Here is a 25195-nt window from a genome sequence, read left to right as displayed (position 1 = left end):
CTATTTACCAAGAGAGTTTTCATCTATACTTTTCATAGCTGTCTATTTACCACCACAAACCAATGCTGGCATTAAGATTGCACTGAATGAGTTGTACAAGGCCATTAATCAACAGGAAAACGCTCATCCAGATGCAGCGCTCCTAGTGGCCGGGGACTTTAATGCAGGGAAACTTAAATCCGTTCTACCTCATTTCTACCAGCATGTTAAATGTGCAACCAGAGGGGAAAAAACTCTAGACCACCTTTACTCCACACACAGAGACGCATACAAAGCTCTCCCTCGCCCTCCATTTGGCAAATCTGACCATAACTCTATCCTCCTGATTCCTGCTTATAAGCAAAAACTGAAGCAGGAAGCACCAGTGACTCGGCTAATAAAAAAGTGGTCAGATGACGCAGATGCTAAGCTACAGGACTGTTTTGCTAGCACAGACTGGAACATGTTCAGGGATTCTTCAGACAGCATTGAGGAGTACACCACATCAGTCACTGGCTTCATCAATAAGTGCATCGATGATGTCGTCCCCACAGTGACCGTACGTACATACCCCAACCAGAAGCCATGGATTACAGGAAACATCCGCACTGAGCTAAAGGGTAGAGCTGCCGCTTTCAAGGAACGGGACTCTAACCCGGACGCTTATAAGAAATCCCGCTATGACCTCCGACGAACCATCAAACAGGCAAAGAGTCAATACAGGTCTAAGATTGAATCATACTACACTGGCTCTGACGCTCGTCGGATGTGGCAGGGCTTGAAAACTATTACAGACTACAAAGGGAAGCACAGCCGCGAGCTGCCCAGTGACACAAGCCTACCAGACGAGCTAAACCACTTCTATGCTCGCTTCGAGGCAAGCAACACTGAAGCATGCATGAGAGCACCAGCTGTTCCGGACGACTATGTGATCACGCTCTCCGTAGCCGATGTGAGTAAGACTTTTAAGCAGGTCAACATTCACAAGGCCGCAGGGCCAGACGGATTACCAGGACGTGTACTCCGAGCATGTGCTGACCAACTGGCAAGTGTCTTCACTGACATTTTCAACATGTCCCTGACTGAGTCTGTAATACCAACATGTTTCAAGCAGACCACCATAGTCCCCGTGCCCAAGAACTCTAAGATAACCTGCCTAAATGACTACCGACCCGTGGCACTGACGTCTGTAGCCATGAAGTGCTTTGAAAGACTGGTCATGGCTCACATCAACAGCATAATCCCAGAAACCCTAGACCCACTCCAATTTGCATACCGCCCCAACAGATCCACAGATGATGCAATCTCTATCGCACTCCACACTGCCCTTTCCCACCTGGACAAGAGGAACACCTACGTGAGAATGCTATTCATTGACTACAGCTCAGCATTCAACACCATAGTGCCCTCAAAGCTCATCACTAAGCTAAGGATCCTGGGACTAAACACCTCCCTCTGCAACTGGATCCTGGACTTCCTGACGGGCCGCCCCCAGGTGGTAAGGGTAGGTAACAACACATCTGCCACACTGATCCTCAACACGGGGGCCCCTCAGGGGTGCGTGCTCAGTCCCCTCCTGTACTCTCTGTTCACCCATGACTGCATGGCCAGGCACGACTCCAACACCATCATTAAGTTTGCCGACGACACAACAGTGGTAGGCCTGATCACCGACAACGATGAGACAGCCTATAGGGAGGAGGTCAGAGATCTGGCCGTGTGGTGCCAGGACAACAACCTCTCCCTCAACGTGACCAAGACAAAGGAGATGATTGTGGACTACAGGAAAAAAAGAGGACTGAGCACGCCCCCACTCTCATCGACGGGGCTGTAGTGGAACAGGTTGAGAGCTTCAAGTTCCTTGGTGTCCACATCACCAACGAACTATCATGGTCCAAACACACCAAGACAGTCGTGAAGAGGGCACGACAAAGCCTATTCCCCCTCAGGAGACTAAAAAGATTTGGCATGGGTCCTCAGATCCTCAAAAAATTCTACAGCTGCACCATCGAGAGCATCCTGACTGGTTGCATCACCGCCTGGTATGGCAACTGCTTGGCCTCTGACCGCAAGGCACTACAGAGGGTAGTGCGTACGGCCCAGTACATCACTGGGGCAAAGCTCCCTGCCATCCAGGACCTCTATACCAGGCGGTGTCAGAGGAAGGCCCTCAAAATTGTCAAAGACTCCAGTCACCCTAGTCATAGACTGTTCTCTCTGCTACCGCACGGCAAGCGGTACCGGAGTGCCAAGTCTAGGTCCAAAAGACTTCTCAACAGCTTCTACCCCCAAGCCATAAGACTCCTGAACAGCTAATCATGGCTACCCGGACTATTTGCACTGCCCCCCCACCCCATCCCTTTTACGCTGCTGCTACTCTGTTAAGTATTTATGCATAGTCACTTTAACTCTACCCACATGTACATATTACCTCAACTAGCCGGTGCCCCCGCACATTGACTATGCAACGGTACCCCCCTGTATATATAGCCTCCCTACTGTCACTTTATTCTATTGTATATATAGCCTCCCTACTGTCACTTTATTTTTTACTTCTGCTCTTTTTTTCTCAACACTTTTTTGTTGTTGTTTTATTCTTACTTTTTTGTTTAAAATAAATGCACTGTTGGTTAAGGGCTGTAAGTAAGCATTTCACTGTAATGTCTGCACCTGTTGTATTCGGCGCATGTGACCAATAAAATTTGATTTGATTTGATTTAAAATGTGTTTTTGAAGGCTTCATTAAGTTACATTTACGTTATGCAATTTAGTGCACAGGGACAGTGCACAATATCCCTAAGGTATGCTATGGAGCGAAGTTAGTAGAAGTAGTTTTCCCATGTCCTGCTCTGTCTTGTGTGAATGCTCTCTCTTTCCTGTCATGTGTCTCGTCTATATGCCTGTGGTGCTGTCAGTCTGTCAAACCAGTTTACTCCTATTTACCTTTACTTTTCACACCACTGGTGTTTTTGTTTCTGTTTTGTAACATAAAAACGTCTTTGTCAGGATTCATCACCATCTGATCCTCTCTTCCTGTCAGGGGTGGTTTTTATACAGCCTTTTGATCGTTCCAAGAAATCAACAGTAGCAACAAGTTTCTCCCAACCAAGGTGAGTTGATCTCTCTGTATCCTGATGAACTGCCCTTTCTGAATATTCTGTATAATGTAAAGAAGTCTAAAAATGTCAAATTTACAGCAGGCCACAACAAAACTAAACTGTCTTTACATGAAACCAGACTGCCAGGACAGTGGTATTGTGACCTGGACATGTTTCTTCTCATTAGCTTTACAAGTTAGCATTTAAATTCTCTCTCTCTCTCTCTCTCTCTCTCTCTCTCTCTCTCTCTCTCTCTCTCTCTCTCTCTCTCTCTCTCTCTCTCTCTCTCTCTCTCTCTCTCTCTGTCTGTCTGTCTGTCTGTCTGTCTGTCTGTCTGTCTGTCTGTCTGTCTGTCTGTCTGTCTGTCTGTCTGTCTGTCTGTCTGTCTGTCTGTCTGTCTGTCTGTCTGTCTGTCTGTCTGTCTGTCTGTCTGTCTGTCTGTCTGTCTGTCTGTCTGTCTGTCTGTCTCTCTCTCTCTCTCTCTCTCTGTCTCTCTGTCTCTCTCTGTTTCTCTCTTCTTTCTTTCTCTCTCTTTAACTTCCAGATAGCACATGGATGACCTGGATGCTGCCAGAGGACTCTCTCCCTGGCCCACTCCTCCTCATGAGGACTCTGTGTCCCTGTCCACGTCCTCCACAGACACCATCAACTTAGAAGGTACGTCACCTGGTTGCTTGCTGTATAATAGGGGGGGTTTCTGAGCTAAAGCCTAGAGCTTATGCAAGACTCCAGGTCTCAAATCACTTGAGTGTGGTTCACCAAACCACCTTCATTCCATTTTGGCCGTTGCCCATTTCATTGTTGATGCCCAACAGATGACCAAGTGTTATTAAGGCTGTGTGTGTGTGTTATTGTTATGTCTGGTAGAGATGCCCATAACTCTGTGTATTATTGTGTGTGTGTGTGTATAGATGGCCACTACTCTGCCCTGCGAGCGGAGCTGGCGGCTGATGCTCAGGACTTGGAGGGAGAGTCCTGGAGTGTTGCTGTGGACCAGCAGTATGTAAACAGCCTCCACCAAGATGCTGTAAAGAGGCAAGATGTAATCTACGGTAAGAAAATAGCTCAATAGTAAGAACATACAGTACTGGAGCTGGATAGCAGGGTGGAGGATGTTATCTGCAAAAGGCCTGTGTGGAGGGGGATGAGACTGAGGATGATGATGATAATGGGCGCCTTCGACATTGTAACCGACTTAAACGAATAGTTGAGACTGACTGATCTACAAATCATCTTGCATCACAAGTAACTACTCAATAATATTTCTAGATCAGTCAGTCAGTCACAAGATGCATCACGGCTTTGATGCTCTCATGGTGAAGATGATGTTGATGATAATTATATATTACAATCCTAATGATGTTGATGATGACTATATATAACAGTAGTGATGATGACTATATATAACAGTAGTGATGATGACTATATATAACAGTAGTGATGATGACTATATATAACAGTAGTGATGATGACTATATATAACAGTAGTGATGATGACTATATATAACAGTAGTGATGATGACTATATATAACAGTAGTGATGATGACTATATATAACAGTAGTGATGATGACTATATATAACAGTAGTGATGATGACTATATATAACAGTAGTGATGATGTGAGGACACTGTCCCCCCCAGAGTTGATCCAGACAGAGGTTCATCATGTGCGGACCCTGAAACTGCTGCTGAGTGTTTACCAGTATGAGCTGAGACAGAGCCTACAAATGGAGGAGACTAGGCTAGAGAGGATGTTCCCTCAGGTATCTCCGTCTCCGTCTATAGTCTCTGTGTTTGATCTCCTGTTTAAAACCAATAGATGTGTGTAATCGCTCTTTCACTCTTCCATCAGCTGGACAACCTGCTGCACGTCCACCAACGCTTCCTGTGGTGTCTCAGGGACTGCCGGGACAGACACAACCACCACACTGTCACACAGCTGGGAGATATACTCATCAACCAGGTAGCATGTCTCTGTCTCTCTGTCTCTCTGTCTCTGTCTCTCTCTCTGTCTCTCTCTTTGTCTCTCTCTCTGTCTCTGTCTCTGTCTCTCTCTCTGTCTCTCTCTCTGTCTCTCTCTCTGTCTCTCTCGCTCTGTCTCTGTCTCTCTCTCTGTCTCTCTCTCTGTCTCTCTCTCTCTGTCTCTCTGTCTCTGTCTCTCTGTCTCTCTCTGTCTCTGTCTCTGTCTCTGTCTCTGTCTCTCTGTCTCTCTCTTTGTCTCTCTCTCTGTCTCTGTCTCTCTCTCTCAGTCTCTGTCTCTCTCTCTCTCTCTCTCTCTGTCTGTCTCTGTCTCTGTCTCGCTCTCTCTCTCTGTCTGTCTCTGTCTCTCTATCTCTCTGTCTCTTGTCTGTGTGCTGAGCTAGCTAACCACTCAGGAGGCCTGTGGTATGGCAGGTATGACATGGTGGGGGTGTGGCCCTGTCCTCACCAGCATAAATGGTTCCTTTTGATTAAACGTTCTAAGGAAATCATGACTCTCTGTACTTTCCCTTTGTCATACCTGATCAGTATGTTGTTGTTTACCTCATCAGAATGTTGTTTCCCTGATGATAATGTTGTTTTGTAGTTTTCAGGTGAGATGGGGGAGAGGATGAAGGAGAGTTATGGAGTGTTCTGTAGTCACCACACAGACGCTGTCAGCTTCTACAAGGAACAGCTACAGAACAACAAGAAGTTCCAGAACTTAATGACGAAAATCGGTCGGTTGTCCGTCGTTCGGCGGTTAGGAGTCCCAGAATGCATCCTGTTGGTGACTCAGCGGATCACAAAGTACCCTGTCCTGGTGGAACGCATTCTACTGAACACTGTTGGTAACTAACTGTCTCAACAAGCATTATACTACTCAAATCATACAGTTAGACTGTATCACTGAAGGTCACTAGGTGCACTTGATTCGCTTGCCTGGCATGCTAGGTGGGTAGAATCTGTTGGGCATTTGACCCAGAGTCTGCAGTGTGACTTGATTGATGGATTTATTTGACAGTTTCAAAAATACAATTCCAGCCACAATTAAATTCCAGCCAAGTGGATACATTGCATTTAAAGGCCCAATGCAGCTGTTTTTATCTCAATATCAAATCATTTCTGGGTAACAATGAAGTACCTTACTGTAATAGTTTTTATTTGTTTATTTGTTTTTTGTTGGGGGGGGGGGGGTTACAGGTACATTATCCATTTAAATGTTTAAGTTGATAAAACATCAACCTGTAGGCTGCCACTCAAAAGAAGAAGAACATAAACAGGAAGAAATACACAGAGTTTAAGTAATAATACATTCAGTATAAACAGGAAGAAATACACAGAGTTTAAGTAATAATACATTCAGTATAAACAGGAAGAAATACACAGAGTTTAAGTAATAATACATTCAGTATAAACAGGAAGAAATACACAGAGTTTAAGTAATAATACATTCAGTATAAACAGGAAGAAATACACAGAGTTTAAGTAATAATACATTCAGTATAAACAGGAAGAAATACACAGAGTTTAAGTAATAATACATTCAGTATAAACAGGAAGAAATACACAGAGTTTAAGTAATAATACATTCAGTATAAACAGGAAGAAATACACAGAGTTTAAGTAATAATACATTCAGTATAAACAGGAAGAAATACACAGAGTATAAGTAATAATACATTCAGTATAAACAGGAAAATATAACCAAAAAGAAGTGAGCCTCCACCCCCAAACCCCCCACCCCCAAACCCCCCACCCCCACCCAGCCAACATGTCTCCATCCAACCTCCCATCCCATTTCTGACCTAAGTTGTAAATATAGGAAAAAGGAGTTGCCTGGTAATGTGTATGTTTCTTTCAAATCTTGGGATGTTCTCAAACTATTACTGTTCGTGATATCGGCAAGCGTACAGATTCCACATTTGGACCATTGGGGGTATGCAAAAGGCCTCCCTCAAGATCGCAAGGCATTATTGTGAAATATAGAGTATGGGCATGCCATTTTGATTCCCAGTTACACAGTTTTGAAATTATGCGGCCAAAAAAAATTGTGTGAGCAATAATAGTACCAAAGCGTAGTTGACATTGTTTAAGGGATATATCAGTGAAGACCACGTCTTCCAGGGTAATAGGAGACCATATTTCTCTCTCTACTCAGCCAGGGGGCAGAAGAATCATGTCTAAACAAATTTAGGATGGGGCGAAATGCTAGTGCTTGGAAATACAATTTAAAGTTTGGTATGGATAGTCCTCCTACGTCTTTCCCTCTATGTACAGTTGGGAGAAGAAGTATTTGATACACTGCTGATTTTGCAGGTTTTCCTACTTACAAAGCATGTAGAGGTCTGTAATTTTTATCATAGGTACACTTCAACTGTGAGAGACGGAATCTAAAACAAAAATCCAGAAAATCACATTGTATGATTTTTAAGTAATTAATTTGCATTTTATTGCATGACATACGTATTTGATACATCAGAAAAGCAGAACTTAATATTTGGTACAGAAACCTTTGTTTGCAATTACAGAGATAATACGTTTCCTGTAGGTCTTGACCAGGTTTGCACACACTGCAGCAGGGATTTTGGCCCACTCCTCCATACAGACATTCTCCAGATCCTTTAGGTTTCGGGGCTGTCGCTGGGCAATACGGACTTTCAGCTCCCTCCAAAGATTTTCTATTGGGTTCAGGTCTGGAGACTGGCTAGGCCACTCCAGGACCTTGAGATGCTTCTTACGGAGCCACTCCTTAGTTGCCCTGGCTGTGTGTTTCGGGTCGTTGTCATGCTGGAAGACCCAGCCACGACCCATCTTCAATGCTCTTACTGAGGGAAGGAGGTTGTTGGCCAAGATCTCGCGATACATGGTCCCATCCATCCTCCCCTAAATACGGTGCAGTCGTCCTGTCCCCTTAGCAGAAAAGCATCCCCAAAGAATGATGTTTCCACCACCATGCTTCACGGTTGGGATGGTGTTCTTGGGGTTGTACTCATCCTTCTTCTTCCTCCAAACACGGTGAGTGGAGTTTAGACCAAAAAGCTCTATTTTTGTCTCATCAGACCACATGACCTTCTCCCATTCCTCCTCTGGATCATCCAGATGGTCATTGGCAAACTTCAGACGGGCCTGGACATGCGCTGGCTTGAGCACGGGGACCTTGCGTGCGCTGCAGGATTTTAATCCATGATGGCGTAGTGTGTTACTAATGGTTTTCTTTGAGACTGTGGTCCCAGCTCTCTTCAGGTCATTGACCAGGTCCTGCCGTGTAGTTCTGGGCTGATCCCTCATCTTCCTCATGATCATTGATGCCCCACAAGGTGAGATCTTGCATGGAGCCCCAGACCGAGGGTGATTGACCGTCATCTTGAACTTCTTCCATTTTCTAATAATTGCGCCAACAGTTGTTGCCTTCTCACCAAGCTGCTTGCCTATTGTCCTGTAGCCCATCACAGCCTTGTGCAGGTCTACATTTTTATCCCTGATGTCCTTACACAGCTCTCTGGTCTTGGGCATTGTTGAGAGGTTGGAGTCTGTTTGTTTGATTGAGTGTGTGGACAGGTGTCTTTTATACAGGTAACGAGTTCAAACAGGTGCAGTTAATACAGGTAATGAGTGGAGAACAGGAGGGCTTCTTAAAGAAAAACTAACAGGTCTGTGAGAGCCGGAATTCTTACTGGTTGGTAGATGATCAAATACTTATGTCATGCAATAAAATGCAAATTAATTACTTAAAAATCATACAATGTGATTTTCCGGATTTTTGTTTTAGATTACGTCTCTCACAGTTGAAGTGTACCTATGATAAAAATTACAGACCTCTACATGCTTTGTAAGTAGGAAAACCTGCAAAATCGGCAGTGTATCAAATACTTGTTCTCCCCACTGTAAGTTTGTTAATTTGATCTGGGATCGTTTACCTTGCCACATACATTTTGAAATCGCATTATGAATTTTATCCCCATAGCCAGAAGGGAGAGCCATGGGAAGCATTTAACTACAGAAATTCAGCCGTTGCAATATATGAATTTTGACAGTAGGTATTCTGCCGGTTAAGCACCTGAGATATCTGATGAGGTCGGATTGATTTGAGCATTCTGTTCAAGTTTCTGGCACTGGTTTTATCTAAGGAAGGAAGTATATCTACTCCCAAGTTTTTAAAATGGGAAACGATTGGGATTCCGTAAGTAGAGATGGAGTCCTCCATCGGGTTCTTGAGCGGCACTAGGGCTGATTTGGTTAGATTAATTTATAACTTGAGATGAAGCTGAATTTAACTATGATCTTCAATGTGTTTGGGAGCGATTGAGATAGTAAAATATTGTCTGTGTAATGAGATGAAGTGATCACTAGATTTGAGGGAAATTGGTGTTATTTTCTTTGATTGGTGAATTGCTTCGGTCAGGGGTTCCATGGATAATAAAAATAGCAATGGTGAAATTGGATCACCTTGTCTGCTGCTTCTAGTGATTCTGAATGGAGCAGTGCAGATATTGCCTGTTTATAACTGTGGCTGAGGGATTGACATATAGCATTTCAATCATATTAATGAAATTGGAACCAATTCCCATATGTTCCAAGACAGACCAGAGATATGTCCATTCTATAAGGGCGGCAGGTAGCTTAGTGGTTAAGAGCGTTGTGCCAGTAATCGAAAGGTCGCTGGTTCTAATCCCCCAGCCGACTAGGTGAAAAATCTGTCGATGTGCCCTTGAGCAAGGCACTTAACCCTAATTGCTCCTGTAAGTCGCTCTGGATAAGAGCGTCTGCTAAATGACCAATTATTTATTTATTTATTATTTATTATTATTATATCAAAAGCTTTTTTTGCATCGAGAGATCATACAGTCCAAGGAGCCGTTGTTTCTGATAAAGCATTTAAGAGATGTAATAGTCGACGGAGGTTATCTGAGGAAAAACGTTTTTGAACAAACCCGCTTTGGTTCCATGTGGAGTCTCGAGACGGGACGACAACATTTTGGAAAACAGTTTAATAAATGTTTATCAAAGATAGTGAGAACACTGAGTAGCATCCTTACCTTTTTTTTATAAAAGCGAAATTAGTGCTGTATTCACATCTCTCCCAAATGAACCTTTTGTGAACGGCTGTGTTAATAATTTCAAGCAATAGTTGACCTAATTTAATCCAACATTTTTAATAGACCTCAGGAGGAATACTGACCCATCCAGGTGATTTGCATTTATTAATGCTATCCAATGCCCTTTTGAGTTCATTGAGAGAGATTTGGGCTCCCAGCGAGGTGGCTTGTTCTTTTTTTTTCTTTTCTTTTCTCCCCAATTTCGTGGTATCCAATTGGTAGTTACAGTCTTGTCCCATCGCTGCAATTCCCGTACGGACACAGGAGAGGCGAAGGTCAAGAGTCGTGTGTCCTCCGAAACACAACCCAACCGAGCCGCACTGCTTCTTGACACAGTGCCCGCTTAACCCGCAAGCCAGCCGCACCAATGTGCTGGAGGAAACACCGTACACCTGGCGACCGAGTCAGCGTGCACTGCGCCCGGCCTGCCACAGGAGTCGCTAGTGCGCGATGGGACAAGAACATCCCTGCCAGCCAAACCCTCCCCTACCCTGGATGTCGCTGGGCCAATTGTGCGCCGCCCCAATTGTGCGCCGCCCCATGGGTGTCCCGGTCGCGGCCGGCTGCGACAGAGCCGGGACTCGAACCAGGATCTCTAGTGGCACAGCAAGCACTGTGATGCAGTGCCTTGCGCCACTCGGGAGGCCGAGGTGGCTTCTTCTGTTGAGAGAAGAGGAGTTCTTAATTATTTTAGAAAGGTCTGGCTTGGTGTGGATTTACAATCAGAGGTGTACAGTTCTTTATAGAAGCTGGAGAAACTTTGATTAATTTTGGTTTTGATAGTAATTCCTCTGTTTCAGATTCAACAGTTGCTATATCAGCTAATTGATCATTACTCCTTAGGCCAGTAAACGACTAGGATGATTACCATGAAGGTAATGGTTGAGTTTAACTCAATGGATGGAAAATTCTGTTCTGTTTTCTCAATAAATTAAGTTCTATCTTGACTTTGGAAAGATTTATAGCTACCTGGTCTGAAAAAAGTATTTGTTGAGAATGCGCTAACGCAGTTAACATTTTCAATTCTGATATCTTCTTTAATTGTGATTTATTCAACCCAGATGCAAATACGGTTGCATTATTTTTTTTAAACATTTGGTGGCGTCCCATAGAATCCGGGATTCATCGACTGAATTTTTATTGATCATTATGAATTCATTTAGTTCAATTTCAAATTGATCACAGAATGTAGGACTTTGTAGTAATGCCATCTTGTGGCTCTTTTAGTAGTTTCTCAGATTTGAAGTTGGCAGTAGTCAGCGTGGTGGTCAGACAAGCTCATATGTCAAATTTCAATTTTCTTGATTAAAGAAAATAGAGGTACAGATAATATAATGTTTTATGCTTGTTTGAGTAGAAAGTGAACTTACTGTAATAGTTTTCCATTAAAGAAGTTCCACAATTTATTTCCATTGTGGTCCTCTGACTTCTCTCTCTGTGTGTCCTCCTCTCCTCCCACCAGCCGACAGTGAGGAGCACAGCGCCCTGGCCCAGGCCCTGGTTCTGATCAGAGAGACCATCTCTGCTGTGGACTCCCAGGTCCATGACTATGAGAGGGCCTCCAGGCTGAGAGACATAGGCAGCAGGTTAGAGCCTCGTTCCCAGGGCCGGTGGAAGGACGGCAGGGTGTTCACGAGAGACGATCTGGCTGAGGGCTCCAGAACCCTGCTCCATGAGGGGACCGTCAGCTGTCGGGCGGCCAACGGACGGCTCAAAGGTGGTGACCTCTCTAATCAGTCCCTCTGGGATCTGGAAATGTTTTCTCTGTGTGATATTTGCAGTGGAAAAGCTAGGTTTTACTGCAGCTTTTCTGAAAAATTGTTCTGAACAATTGTTCTAGTAATCAGTGATTCTCATTCTGGACACCCAAGACCTCATGTGACCTACCAGGCCCTGTTATAGCCTATATCTAGAACTCATAATTCCTTCTGGTCAGGTCACACAGTAATGGGAAAACTCCTGATCAGTCATATGTATCTATTAGCAATGCTGTGAGGACGATGTATTTGTTGTTTGAGTGTTTGTCTGTTTCTATCCCCCATGTCTTCAGACATCCATGCTGTCCTGTTGTCAGATGTCCTGCTGCTCTTACAAAAGGAAAAGGACCAGAAACTCATATTTGTTAATGTGGTGAGGGAATTTTCTCAATATAAAATACTCTACTCATTTTAATCCAAACGTGCTAGTTTTAAAGTATGTCCTCCTTCAAGGAGAGAAGGCCATAGTTTGCCCGTCTCTGGTACATAAAATGTTGATAACCTCTGATCCTCTGTGTCCTCCTCCTCATCCATCTCCTCCTCCTCCTCCCTTCCTTCTCCTCTCCCTCTCCTTCTCCTCCTCTCTCTCCTCCTCCTCTCCCTCTCCTCCTCGTTTCTCCTCCTCCTCTCCTTCTCCTCCTCTCCTTCTCCTCCTCTTCTCCTCCTCCTCTCCTTCTCCTCCTCTCCTCATCCTCTCCTCTCTTTCTCCTCCTCCTCTCCTCCTCATCCTCCTCTCCTTCTCCTCCTCTTCTCCTCCTCTCCTTCTCCTCCTCTCCTTGTCCTCTCCTCTCTTTCTCCTCCTCTCCTTCTCCCCCTCCTCTCCTTCTCCTCCTCCTCTCCTCCTCTCCTTCTCCTCCTCGTTTCTCCTCCTCCTCTCCTTCTCCTTGTCCTCTCCTTCTCCTCCTCTTTCTCCTCCTCCTTCTCCTTCTCCTCTTCCTCTCCTCGTCCTCTCCTCTCCTTCTCATCCTCTTCTCATCCTCTCCTCTCTTTCTCCTCCTCCTCTCCTCCTCATCCTCCTCTCCTTCTCCTCTTCTCCTCCTCTCCTTCTCCTCCTCTCCTTGTCCTCTCCTCTCTTTCCCCTCCCCTCCTTCTCCTCCTCCTCTCCTTCTCTCCTTCTCCTCCTCCTCCTCTCCTTCTCCTCCTCGTCCTCTCCTCCTCCTCCTCCTCCTCCTCCTCCTCCTCCTCTCCTTCTCCTCCTCGTCCTCTCCTCTCCTTCTCCTCCTCGTCCTCTCCTCTCTTTCTCTTCCTCCTCTCCTTCATCAGGACAACAAGCCATCGGTGATCTCCCTCCAGATGCTGATCGTCAGGGAGATGGCCCATGAGGACAAGGCTATGTTCCTGATCAGTGCTTCGTCCAGCAAGCCGGAGATGTACGAGATACACACCTCCTCCAGAGAGGACTGCAACGCCTGGATGAGCCTTATACGAGATGCTGTCGACAGGTAGGAGTGACATAGGGTAGGAATGACATAGGGTAGGAATGACATAGGGTAGGAATTACATAGGGTAGGAATGACATAGGGAGGGGTTAGGGCAAGGACAGAGAGGACAATATAGACCAAATTTGAGAGAACAATCTCATACTTTTCCTCTCTCCTCTCTCACTTACCTCTTTACTTTCTACACTTTCAACTGATTTGGGATCAGCGTATGGGTCAGCTCACTTACCTCTCCACCTCCAGTTATTTTACTTTCTACACTTTCAACTGATTTGGGATCAGCGTATGGGTCAGTTCCTAGGGCTTATAGTAACCCCAGTGTGTTTGACTCTCTTTGTGTACCAGTTGTCCAGCAATGGAGGAGCAGCTGAACAGTGAGCAGGAGGAGGCCAGGCTAGCCAGACTCCGAGACTTCCGAGGTAAGAGACTCTACCTCTACCAGCTCTACCCGACAGCTGTCCAAATGCCCTCAACTCCCATTGTCAGGCCTTACGGAATGTGTTTCCAGAGCGTCTCGTGTGTGTGTTATTCTGACCATAGAATCTGTGTGTTTTCAGATCGTCTGTATGTCTCCCGGTGTTACTCTGACCATAGAATCTGTGTGTTTTCAGATCGTCTGTATGTCTCCCGGTGTTACTCTGACCATAGAATCTGTGTGTTTTCAGATCGTCTGTATGTCTCCCGGTGTTACTCTGACCATAGAATCTGTGTGTTTTCAGATCGTCTGTATGTCTCCCGGTGTTATTCTGACCATAGAATATGTGTGTGTGTTTCCAGAGCGTCTGTATATGAAGGATGCCCAGATCGTGCAGAGCCTGACAGAGAAGCTGCAGATGTTTGCTGACATGGCGGAGGCTTTAACAGGGCTAGAGAATGTAGCTGGCCACTCCCGTCTGCTGCTCCGCACTGACGCCTCAGACATTCAGCAGGGGGAGACACTGCTCAAGGGGGCCATCACTGAGGGTAGGAATGAAGCACGAATCTAATCCTAGACTTTTCACTCAGGCCCCCCTCCCAGCATTGGGGAACATCTTGCCCCCCCCCCCCCCCCCCCCCCCCCCACTTCTATTTCTATGGGCACAAGCACTGTTGATGACACAAACTGTTCACACCCCTCTTGTTGGTGGAGAGAGAATTTAGCAGGTTTAAAGCTTATTTTCTGCAATTCTACACATTTGGTCATGGTGGGTAGAGAACATTTTGCCGTTTTAATGCTAATTTCCTTGCAATTCTATACATTTAGCCATGTCTAATGTGTATTCATGTGATATTTACGTGACTCAAACATTACAACAAAATCGGTGGGCTAAAACACCTATCTAAAAAAACGTTAGCTGACATGGGCTAGTTGATCTGGACATTTCTGACACGTTATAAATAGCTCTCTAAGGTATGCCCCCTAGGGGGCACGCCCCACAGTTTGGGAACCACTGCCCTAAGCAATTGTGGAGATCTGAGAGGGTTTGATACATAGTTTGATTGGTTAAAGCAATATTGTAGTAGCTCTGATTGGTTAAAGCAATATTGTAGTAGCTCTGATTGGTTAAAGCAATATTGTAGTAGCTCCACCATCCCCTCTGATAGTCTAGATGGAATGTTTGTCCCTGGCCTTGGTACTCCTGGCAGGTCTGATAGGATCTGATAATACTTCACTTAACCGTCGTCTTTAGTAAATCTGTTATGAATGTTCATTGACCCACCATGAGAATCCAATGTCAGCTTGTCTGTCAGATAATCAGCTTTTAGTTTCTTCTTCTTCTTCTTCTCTCAGTGGAGAATCTGCAGAACCTGCTCCTGTCCGGTGTGACTGTGAGAGATCCCCACCCCACTCCAGAGGACAGTCTGAGACCAGGGGGGTTCAGTTTGAGGCCAGAAGTGCTACGGCTTGGTCAAGGGGGGCTAGGCCTTGGGCGGCTGGGGAACCTGGCGGTGCTTAGGAGAGCTGAGACCTTCGGAGGTTACGACTGCAACCCTCCCACCCCCATCAAGTGTAAGTCTACCAGTCAGTCGGTCTACCTGTCCGTCAGTCTGTCTACCAGTAAGTCTACCAGCCAGTCTACCGTTCAGTCAGTCTACCGTTCAGTCAGTCTACCGTTCAGTCAGTCTACCAGCCAGTCTACCGTTCAGTCAGTCTACCGTTCAGTCAGTCTACCGGTCAGTCTGTCTACCAGTCAGTCTACCAGTCAGTCTACCGTTCAGTCAGTCTACCAGTCAGTCTACCGTTCAGTCAGTCTACCAGTCAGTCTACCCGTTCAGTCAGTCTACCAGTCAGTCTACCGTTCAGTCAGTCTACCAGTCAGTCTACCAGTCAGTCTACCCGTTCAGTCAGTCTACCAGTCAGTCTACCGTTCAGTCAGTCTACCAGCCAGTCTACCGTTCAGTCAGTCTACCCGTTCAGTCAGTCTACCAGTCAGTCTGTCTACCAGTCAGTCTACCAGTCAGTCTACCGTTCAGTCAGTCTACCAGTCAGTCTACCCGTTCAGTCAGTCTACCAGTCAGTCAGTCTACCAGTCAGTCTACCAGTCAGTCTACCGTTCAGTCAGTCTACCCGTTCAGTCAGTCTACCAGTCAGTCTACCGTTCAGTCAGTCTACCAGTCAGTCTACCGTTCAGTCAGTCTACCAGTCAGTCTACCCGTTCAGTCAGTCTACCAGTCAGTCTACCGTTCAGTCAGTCTACCCGTTCAGTCAGTCTACCAGTCAGTCTACCCGTTCAGTCAGTCTACCAGTCAGTCTACCCGTTCAGTCAGTCTACCAGTCAGTCTACCGTTCAGTCAGTCTACCAGCCAGTCTACCGTTCAGTCAGTCTACCCGTTCAGTCAGTCTACCAGTCAGTCTGTCTACCAGTCAGTCTACCAGTCAGTCAGTCTACCAGTCAGTCTACCCGTTCAGTCAGTCTACCAGCCAGTCTACCGTTCAGTCAGTCTACCAGTCAGTCTACCCGTTCAGTCAGTCTACCAGTCAGTCTACCGTTCAGTCAGTCTACCAGCCAGTCTACCGTTCAGTCAGTCTACCGTTCAGTCAGTCTACCAGTCAGTCTGTCTACCAGTCAGTCTACCAGTCAGTCTACCGTTCAGTCAGTCTACCAGTCAGTCTACCGTTCAGTCAGTCTACCAGTCAGTCTACCCGTTCAGTCAGTCTACCAGTCAGTCTACCGTTCAGTCAGTCTACCAGTCAGTCTACCAGTCAGTCTACCCGTTCAGTCAGTCTACCGTTCAGTCAGTCTACCAGCCAGTCTACCGTTCAGTCAGTCTACCCGTTCAGTCAGTCTACCAGTCAGTCTGTCTACCAGTCAGTCTACCAGTCAGTCTACCGTTCAGTCAGTCTACCAGTCAGTCTACCCGTTCAGTCAGTCTACCAGTCAGTCTGTCTACCAGTCAGTCTACCAGTCAGTCTACCGTTCAGTCAGTCTACCAGTCAGTCTACCCGTTCAGTCAGTCTACCAGTCAGTCTACCGTTCAGTCAGTCTACCAGTCAGTCTACCGTTCAGTCAGTCTACCAGTCAGTCTACCCGTTCAGTCAGTCTACCAGTCAGTCTACCGTTCAGTCAGTCTACCAGCCAGTCTACCGTTCAGTCAGTCTACCCGTTCAGTCAGTCTACCAGTCAGTCTGTCTACCAGTCAGTCTACCAGTCAGTCTACCGTTCAGTCAGTCTACCAGTCAGTCTACCCGTTCAGTCAGTCTACCAGCCAGTCTACCGTTCAGTCAGTCTACCAGTCAGTCTACCCGTTCAGTCAGTCTACCAGTCAGTCTACCGTTCAGTCAGTCTACCAGTCAGTCTACCCGTTCAGTCAGTCTACCAGTCAGTCTACCGTTCAGTCAGTCTACCAGTCAGTCTACCACTCATACAGATGGACTATTATACCACTGTCCATATCTGGTCATGTCATTCCTCATATCTCACAAATCCAGTGTTTTCTTTTGAACACAGTTTAACATTATGTTTTCCAGATGGTAGTATACCGGCAGGAGAACGGCCAGGCAGTGTGGAGGGACGACATCAGCGTTCGAACTCTGACCCCCAGCTACAGGACCTCGACCAATCAGAGAGCCTGGAACTGTCGGTGAGTGACTGGCTGTCCCATTCTCTACCCCCATCTCCTCGCAAGTGTGCGCTCGTTCCCTCCTGCAAGTGTGCACTCGTTCCCTCCTGCAAGTGTGCACTCGTTCCCTCCTGCAAGTGTGCCCTTGTTCTCCCCTCAGAGAGGAAGGGAGGGCTAGTTTAGTTAGTCTGATTCATGGTATTGTGATTACAAGCTGATGAGGCATCTGCATCATACTGTAGTTCTCCATGCCCAAATCCATCCTTCCCTGAAGCCCAGTTAAGTGTTGCTAGATTACTCTGAATCTGAACAATGTTTTTGATTGTCTCAACTTTATTTCTCTCTCTCTCCCCAGTTATTTTACAGAGTGCTGATGCTCTCACATCGGCTGTACGGTCTGCAGGTACGACATACACTGAGTATACAAAACATTCCATGACAGAGACTGACCAGGTGAATCCAGGTGAAAGCTATGATCCCTTATTGATGTCACTTGTTTAAATCCACTTCAATCAGTGTTAAAGAAGGATTTTTAAGCCTTGAGACATGGATTGTGTATGTGTGCCATTCAGAGGGTGAATGGGCAAGACAAAAGATTTAAGTGTCTTTGAACAGGGTAGTAGGTGCCAGGCGCACCGATTTGTGTCAAGAACTGCATCGCTGCTGGGTTTTTCACGCTCAACAGTTTCCCGTGTGTATCAAGAATGGTCCACAACCCAAAGGACATCCAGCCAACTTGACCCAACTGTGGGAAGCATTGTAGTCAACATGGGCCAGCATCCCCGTGGAACGCTTTCGACACCCTTGTAGAGTCCATGCCCCGACGAATTGAGGCTGTTCTGAGGGCAAACTCCCTGGTCTGAAGTTTGTACCCTGTCCATCACTGGTGTTAAGTTTGTTCCGTGCCCCTCGCTGGTGTTAAAGGAAAGATTCACCCACTTCGTATTTGTGCATCTCTGAGCTATGTTCTATCGATTCCCAGGGTAATTTCATGTTTTAGTGTTGTCCCACTGGCTATCATAAGGTGAATGCACCAATTTGTAAGTCGCGTCTGCTAAATGACGTAAATGTATCTGAGCTATTCACATTCAAGCAGGCAGAAATACAGTCAGTATGATGAGTTTTGCATCATATGCCCTCTGCCTCCTGGTGTTAAGTTTGTCCACTGTCCCTCTCCGTAGGCCATCGTCTCCCAGCAGGACAGCCACATTGAGCTCCAGCGTGCCTCTATTTTGGAGCGTGAGCGTCCGGGTCGCACCCGAGGCAACATGCTCCTGGACCAGGAGAAACAACGTAACCTGGAGAAACAGAGAGAAGAGATGGCCGACTTCCACAAGCTGCAGACACAGCACCGCCAAAACCAGGTACAATACTGTTTATTATGTTAGGGAAACGGAGGTAGGGAAACGGAGGTAGGGAATCTGAGGTGGGGAATCTGAGGTGGGGAATCTGAGGTGGGGAATCTGAGGTGGGGAATCTGAGGTAGGGAAATTCAAATTCAACTCTGGACCTCCAAGCCAGATCCACTGCTGTTTTCATTGTTCCCCTCTAATCAGAGACTGATTTAGACCTGGGACACCAGGTGGGTGCAATTAATTATCTGGTAGAACAGAAAACCAGCAGGCTCCAGGTCTCGTAAGATAAGAGTTGAGTACCCCTGATGTAGGGGATCTATCTGTCTCTGTCTCATCCCTCTGATATCTCATCTCTATCTCTCCAGCTCATCTTTCATTCATCTCTATCCCCAGGCTCGCTGGGAGAAGGAGCGGGAGCGTCACCGGCTGCAGGCGGAGGTCCTAGAGGCGGAGCTAAGACAGAGAGAGGAGGAGTGTAGGAGACTGGAGGAGAAACTAGAGGAGGAGAGAGAGGAGCTGGAGAGACAGAGAGAGACGTACCAACAGGTTGCTGCTTCGTTTCGTTACAATATAATAATATAAGGGACGGGATACCTGGACAAAATCTGACCTCTCTGAAATGAAAATGGATAGCCCTCCCTTCAGTAAAATATATTTTTACCCTCCCTGAATGCTTGAAAAAAAACAAGTGACTCTCCCCTATACCCAAAATAATAGTTAAGACATAAAATGGATAGCAGAGAATATGCCTACCATTTACCCTCCACTCCTAGGACAGACCACAGCCTTAGATATGCAGTTTTACAAACGGTTATTTGTTTTGTAAGCGTTCCATGGCAAAGTAGCCAAAAGGTTGTGGATTCACAGACCACCGCGGACAAGGGTATGGGTGTTAAAATATATACATTATAAAAAAAGAACTGAATGAATCTATCATCTTATTTGCAGGCCAAGAAAAAAAAAATGCCTTTTATAAACGCATTTCGTGCAATTCTACGTCATTTTACATGACTGGAGACGAGCAGAATCTATTTTAATACCACAACAGAGCATGACAACGAATGAGCGCATGCAGCAGCACCGGAGACATTTCGATTTCTATACAGGCTATTGTTAAAAAAAGAGGATAGTCTAACAGTGCTAAAGTTGTCTATCAACTGTATAAAAAGGTTTTTATAGTGTAACAGAACCAGTTACAACTGAAGTATCTGATCATCAATTAATTAGAAGAAAAAAAAAATAAGCAATTTGTTGTTTAACACAGCAGCCTCATATCATCAGGTAACTTTATTTCATTTGGGAAACTATCATTTTCTAATTTATTCTATTTTATTCTATGGTACTGTTGTTACAAAATAGATGTGTGTTGACTGTGATTAGGGCGTGGGAATATAAGAGCATCTGCTAGGCTAAATTAACAAACGGGGCATGCATGCTCACCACATGATCGTCAAACCAAAGACTGGCCAAACTTCTGTTTCTAAAAGTGAATTCAAAAAGGCACTGTAGAATGACTGTATAGCCAGCTATAGCCTAGCTGTATAGCGTAATAAGGCATTTTTTCGTTTCATTGTTATTTAATTCCAAGTATAAAAAAAAAACATGTTGTTTCATCATATAAAGACTAAATGTTGAAGTGCTGCTGTTGATGTTGTTGAAATGCTGAGCCCTCCTGCCAGCCTGTAGCGCATCACAAATGCTTCACAATTGATTTCTTAAATGGCAGGCTATAGCCTTGAAATAATAATAATAATAATATAGCCTAAATAATTAATTAGTGTTCCTCCTGAGGCTACCTGGCTTCCTCCTGACTGATTTAGAGTTAGTATGTTGTTTTAATAGCGTGTTGAAATGTTGAACGTCGATTGATAGTGACAGAATCACACATTTACTTCCCAAGCAAAGTACATTTTCTTGTCTCCTCGGCTGTAAAAGGTTGTAGCGCAGCCTCTGAATATCATAGAGACAAACCAAAGATGTCCCGTATGCATCGGAGTCACGTCTTTCCCCCGGCAATCTACAGCTTGTTTCTAGCATGAAGCATTATGGACTAAAGCGTCGTTATAGATTACTTTATATAATCGGGTCCATTTAAAAAATAAATATTAAGCGAACAATGGGTAGGCCTATGCTTTTATAGCCATTTTCTTTTAATGAAAGCCACAAATCAAATCACATTTTATTTGTCACATGCGCCGAATACAAGAGGTGGTTTTAACTTTAACACACCAAGCCCTTCACTGACACTGATATATTTAAGGAGTGAACGGTGACTGAAGGAATTCGTTGAGAAAATCTATGGATAGTAGACTATAATTTCGTCCGTCAAACAGGTAGCACTACCTCTTATTTCCTGAATGGGAAGACATAGGCTCCAACACAACAGCCCTCTTGTTGTTAGATGCCTATAAAGTCAAATTAAAATGAAGACTGTTTAAATCACAGGTGTCACAATCATTCGAATGAGGGCAGAGTGTCTGCGGGTTTTTGCTACTCCCTTGTCCTTGATTGCTGAATTAGTTAGGAACTATCCAAACCTGGTTGTCTCTGGCTTAATTGTGAAAGGAAAAACCAAAAACCTGCAGAAATTATGTCCTCCATGGAATGAGTTTGACACCCCTAGTTTAAATGAATTGGGCCTTCTCGAATTAGCCTTCCTTCAGCACCCATGCGCTGTCCATCTCCGCGGCTGCCGCTTCATAGATGTCAATTACTCAAATATGGCTTATTGTGTGGTAAATAACTCGAATAAATAGCTTCATTATGGGCAACAAAACATATTGTTTTTATTGAAATCAATTCTAGCAGTAGCAAGCTTACCTCCAGTCCTCCACCTCATCTTCACGCTCTCCCTCTCAAACTGAACAGGACATCAGTAGGCCGAGTCCCGCACGCACAGATACTGCATTTGCTGGACAATTTTATTTTTCTTCCGGAAGATACCTTTGACTCGCCACCTGAAGTGCCACCGTACACAGCACAGTCGTTGGTTAGGCAGCACAAAAGGCTGTACATCAACGAGAGCAGGGCAGGCCGGGGCTCATGATTGGGAATGCCTATCCATTGCAGTGTGTAATGCAGTGTAGACTAGTTTTATATACACCATCCCAGCAGCGCAAAAACTCGGGAAGGAAGTACATGTTCTTAGAAATATAACTTTTCCCTGTGCTTCTCCGAGCACGCTCTTCTTATAGCCTTAGTATATGCTATGGATTATTTGATTGAGACCACATTAGGCAGACTTGATATTGCGCCCAGCAGACAATCACGGATGAGGGGCAGCATCAGGCACACATCGAGATACTATAATAAGCAACTAATTCTCAAACCCTGAACAATAGGACATTTAATCGATTACAAATTACATGACCCTCCCCTGGACTAAAATAAAAAATACTAAACCCTCCCCCTGACTGAAATTGAAAAAGCATGACCCTCCCCCATTTTTCTCCGGGTAACAATTGTATAAATTTCTACCGCTCCCTAACAATTGTGGTCTGGATAAGAGCATCTGCTAAATAATTTAAATGTAAAAAATGTATATATAAAAAAAGTGGTATGAGCTAAAAACTAAATAAAACAAAGCTTAACAAATTAATAATAATTGATTTGACTTATATAGCGCTTTACATAGTTAGGAGGAATCTCACCAATGTGTAGCACCCACTTGGGTGATGCACGGCAACCAATTTGCGCCAGATAATTAGGTGGCCATGATGGTATGAGGGCCAGATTGGGAATTTAGCCAGGACACCAGGGTTAACACTCCTACTCTTACGATAAGTGCCATGGGATCTTTTGTGACCACAAAGAGTCAGGACAACCATTTAACATACCATCCAAAAGACAGCACCCTACACAGGACAATGTCCCCTTCACTGGCCTGGGATTCGATCTTAAGACCAGAGGGAAGAGCGTCCTCTAGTGGCCCTCCAACACCACTTCCAGCAGCATCTGGTCTCCCATCCAGGGACCCTGCTTAGCTTCAGAGGCAAGCCAGCAGTGGGATGCAGGGTGGTATTCTGCTGACAGTGGCAGGTAGCCTAACGGTTAGAGCGGTGGACCAGTAACCAAAAGGTCGCTGGTTCGAATACCCGAGTCGACAAGGTGAAAAATCTGTTGGTGCCCTTGAGCAAGGCACGTAACCTTAATTTGCTCCAGGGGTGCCGTACTACTATGGCTGATCCTGTAAAACAACACATTTCACTGCACCTATCCGTCGTATGTGACAAAAACATGTATTTAAATGAATTTGTTTTTCGTGTAACGTACCAACAGGATCTGGAGAGGCTGAGGGAGTCAACGAGGACGGTGGAAAAACAGAAAGAACACCTCAATACACAGATGAAGTTGAAGCAGAACAAGACCATCACCAACCCTGGGAGTTTTAACTTCAAAACCCAGCAGGTGGGGATGTGGTTGTTAAGAACTGAGCACCAATAGTGAGAGGAGCTGTTGTTTATGTATTTATAGATGTTGAGGTATTTATAGATGTTGAGGTATTTATAGATGTTGAGGTATTTATAGATGTTGAGGTATTTATAGATGTTGATGTATTTATAGATGTTGAGGTATTTATAGATGTTGAGGTATTTATAGATGTTGAGGTATTTGTAGATGTTGAGGTATTTATAGATGTTGAGGTATTTATAGATGTTGAGGTATTTATAGATGTTGAGGTATTTATAGATGTTGAGGTATTTATAGATGTTGAGGTATTTATAGATGTTGAGGTATTTGTAGATGTTGAGGTATTTATAGATGTTGAGGTATTTATAGATGTTGAGGTATTTATAGATGTTGAGGTATTTATAGATGTTGAGGTATTTATAGATGTTGAGGTATTTATAGATGTTGATGTATTTATAGATGTTGAGGTATTTATAGATGTTGAGGTATTTATAGATGTTGAGGTATTTATAGATGTTGAGGTATTTGTAGATGTTGAGGTATTTATAGATGTTGAGGTATTTATAGATGTTGAGGTATTTATAGATGTTGAGGTATTTATAGATGTTGAGGTATTTATAGATGTTGATGTATTTATAGATGTTGAGGTATTTATAGATGTTGATGTATTTATAGATGTTGAGGTATTTATAGATGTTGAGGTATTTATAGATGTTGATGTATTTATAGATGTTGAGGTATTTATAGATGTTGAGGTATTTATAGATGTTGAGGTATTTGTAGATGTTGAGGTATTTATAGATGTTGAGGTATTTATAGATGTTGAGGTATTTATAGATGTTGAGGTATTTGTAGATGTTGAGGTATTTATAGATGTTGAGGTATTTATAGATGTTGAGGTATTTATAGATGTTGAGGTATTTATAGATGTTGATGTATTTATAGATGTTGATGTATTTATAGATGTTGAGGTATTTATAGATGTTGAGGTATTTATAGATGTTGATGTATTTATAGATGTTGAGGTATTTATAGATGTTGAAGTATTTATAGATGTTGAGGTATTTATAGATGTTGAGGTATTTATAGATGTTGAGGTATTTATAGATGTTGAGGTATTTATAGATGTTGAGGTATTTGTAGATGTTGAGGTATTTATAGATGTTGAGGTATTTATAGATGTTGAGGTATTTATAGATGTTGAGGTATTTATAGATGTTGAGGTATTTATAGATGTTGAGGTATTTATAGATGTTGAGGTATTTATAGATGTTGAGGTATTTATAGATGTTGAAGTATTTATAGATGTTGAGGTATTTATAGATGTTGAGGTATTTATAGATGTTGAGGTATTTATAGATGTTGAGGTATTTATAGATGTTGAGGTATTTATAGATGTTGAGGTATTTATAGATGTTGAGGTATTTATAGATGTTGAGGTATTTGTAGATGTTGAGGTATTTATAGATGTTGAGGTATTTATAGATGTTGAGGTATTTATAGATGTTGAGGTATTTGTAGATGTTGAGGTATTTATAGATGTTGAGGTATTTATAGATGTTGATGTATTTATAGATGTTGATGTATTTATAGATGTTGAGGTATTTATAGATGTTGAGGTATTTATAGATGTTGAGGTATTTATAGATGTTGATGTATTTATAGATGTTGAGGTATTTATAGATGTTGAGGTATTTATAGATGTTGATGTATTTATAGAGGTTGATGTATGGGATGTTTACATCATCCACTCATTCTCTTCTTCTCCCCTCCTCTCCCAGTCCTTCCGAAGGGACCCCCTCCTCTCCCAGTCCTTCCGAGGGGACCTGATGGGTGGTTTGACGACAGGAAGAGAGGTGATCCAGACACCCAAGGTCCACGTCCGCCCCAGCCTCTCTGTAGCCACCAACTTTTTCCTGGAGCAGCCCCCAGAGGTGAGCCACATAGGGCGTAACAGGAGAGTGGCAGGACAGTATACAGTGCATTCGGAAAGTATTCAGACCCCTTGACATTTTGTTACATTACAGTCTTATTCTAAAATCGATTAAATTGTTTTT

General features: G+C 44.2%; 1 protein-coding gene across 2 annotated transcripts in view; it reads left to right on the top strand.

Moving 5' to 3' along the window:
* Positions 1-25195, top strand: part of LOC311098733 (rho guanine nucleotide exchange factor 18-like) — a 40880-nt gene that overhangs the window by 6770 nt on the left and 8915 nt on the right. For both annotated transcript variants that reach the window (XM_084139275.1, XM_084139274.1), the window contains exons 2-19: positions 3020-3089; positions 3622-3734; positions 3989-4129; positions 4720-4841; positions 4931-5041; positions 5645-5888; positions 11599-11853; positions 12187-12266; positions 13157-13335; positions 13678-13751; positions 14110-14295; positions 15104-15322; positions 17282-17394; positions 17729-17776; positions 18555-18737; positions 19122-19274; positions 23007-23135; positions 24920-25072. In XM_084139275.1, the coding sequence (XP_083995401.1) occupies positions 3629-3734; positions 3989-4129; positions 4720-4841; positions 4931-5041; positions 5645-5888; positions 11599-11853; positions 12187-12266; positions 13157-13335; positions 13678-13751; positions 14110-14295; positions 15104-15322; positions 17282-17394; positions 17729-17776; positions 18555-18737; positions 19122-19274; positions 23007-23135; positions 24920-25072 (2496 nt within the window). In that variant the 5' untranslated portion in view covers positions 3020-3089; positions 3622-3628. The remainder of the gene's footprint in view (positions 1-3019; positions 3090-3621; positions 3735-3988; positions 4130-4719; positions 4842-4930; positions 5042-5644; positions 5889-11598; positions 11854-12186; positions 12267-13156; positions 13336-13677; positions 13752-14109; positions 14296-15103; positions 15323-17281; positions 17395-17728; positions 17777-18554; positions 18738-19121; positions 19275-23006; positions 23136-24919; positions 25073-25195) is intronic.

The sequence above is a fragment of the Coregonus lavaretus genome (genome assembly GCF_964263955.1).
Source record: "Coregonus lavaretus genome assembly, chromosome: 23".
Classification (NCBI taxonomy): domain Eukaryota; kingdom Metazoa; phylum Chordata; class Actinopteri; order Salmoniformes; family Salmonidae; genus Coregonus; species Coregonus lavaretus.
This window is presented reverse-complemented; position numbering and strand designations above follow the sequence as displayed.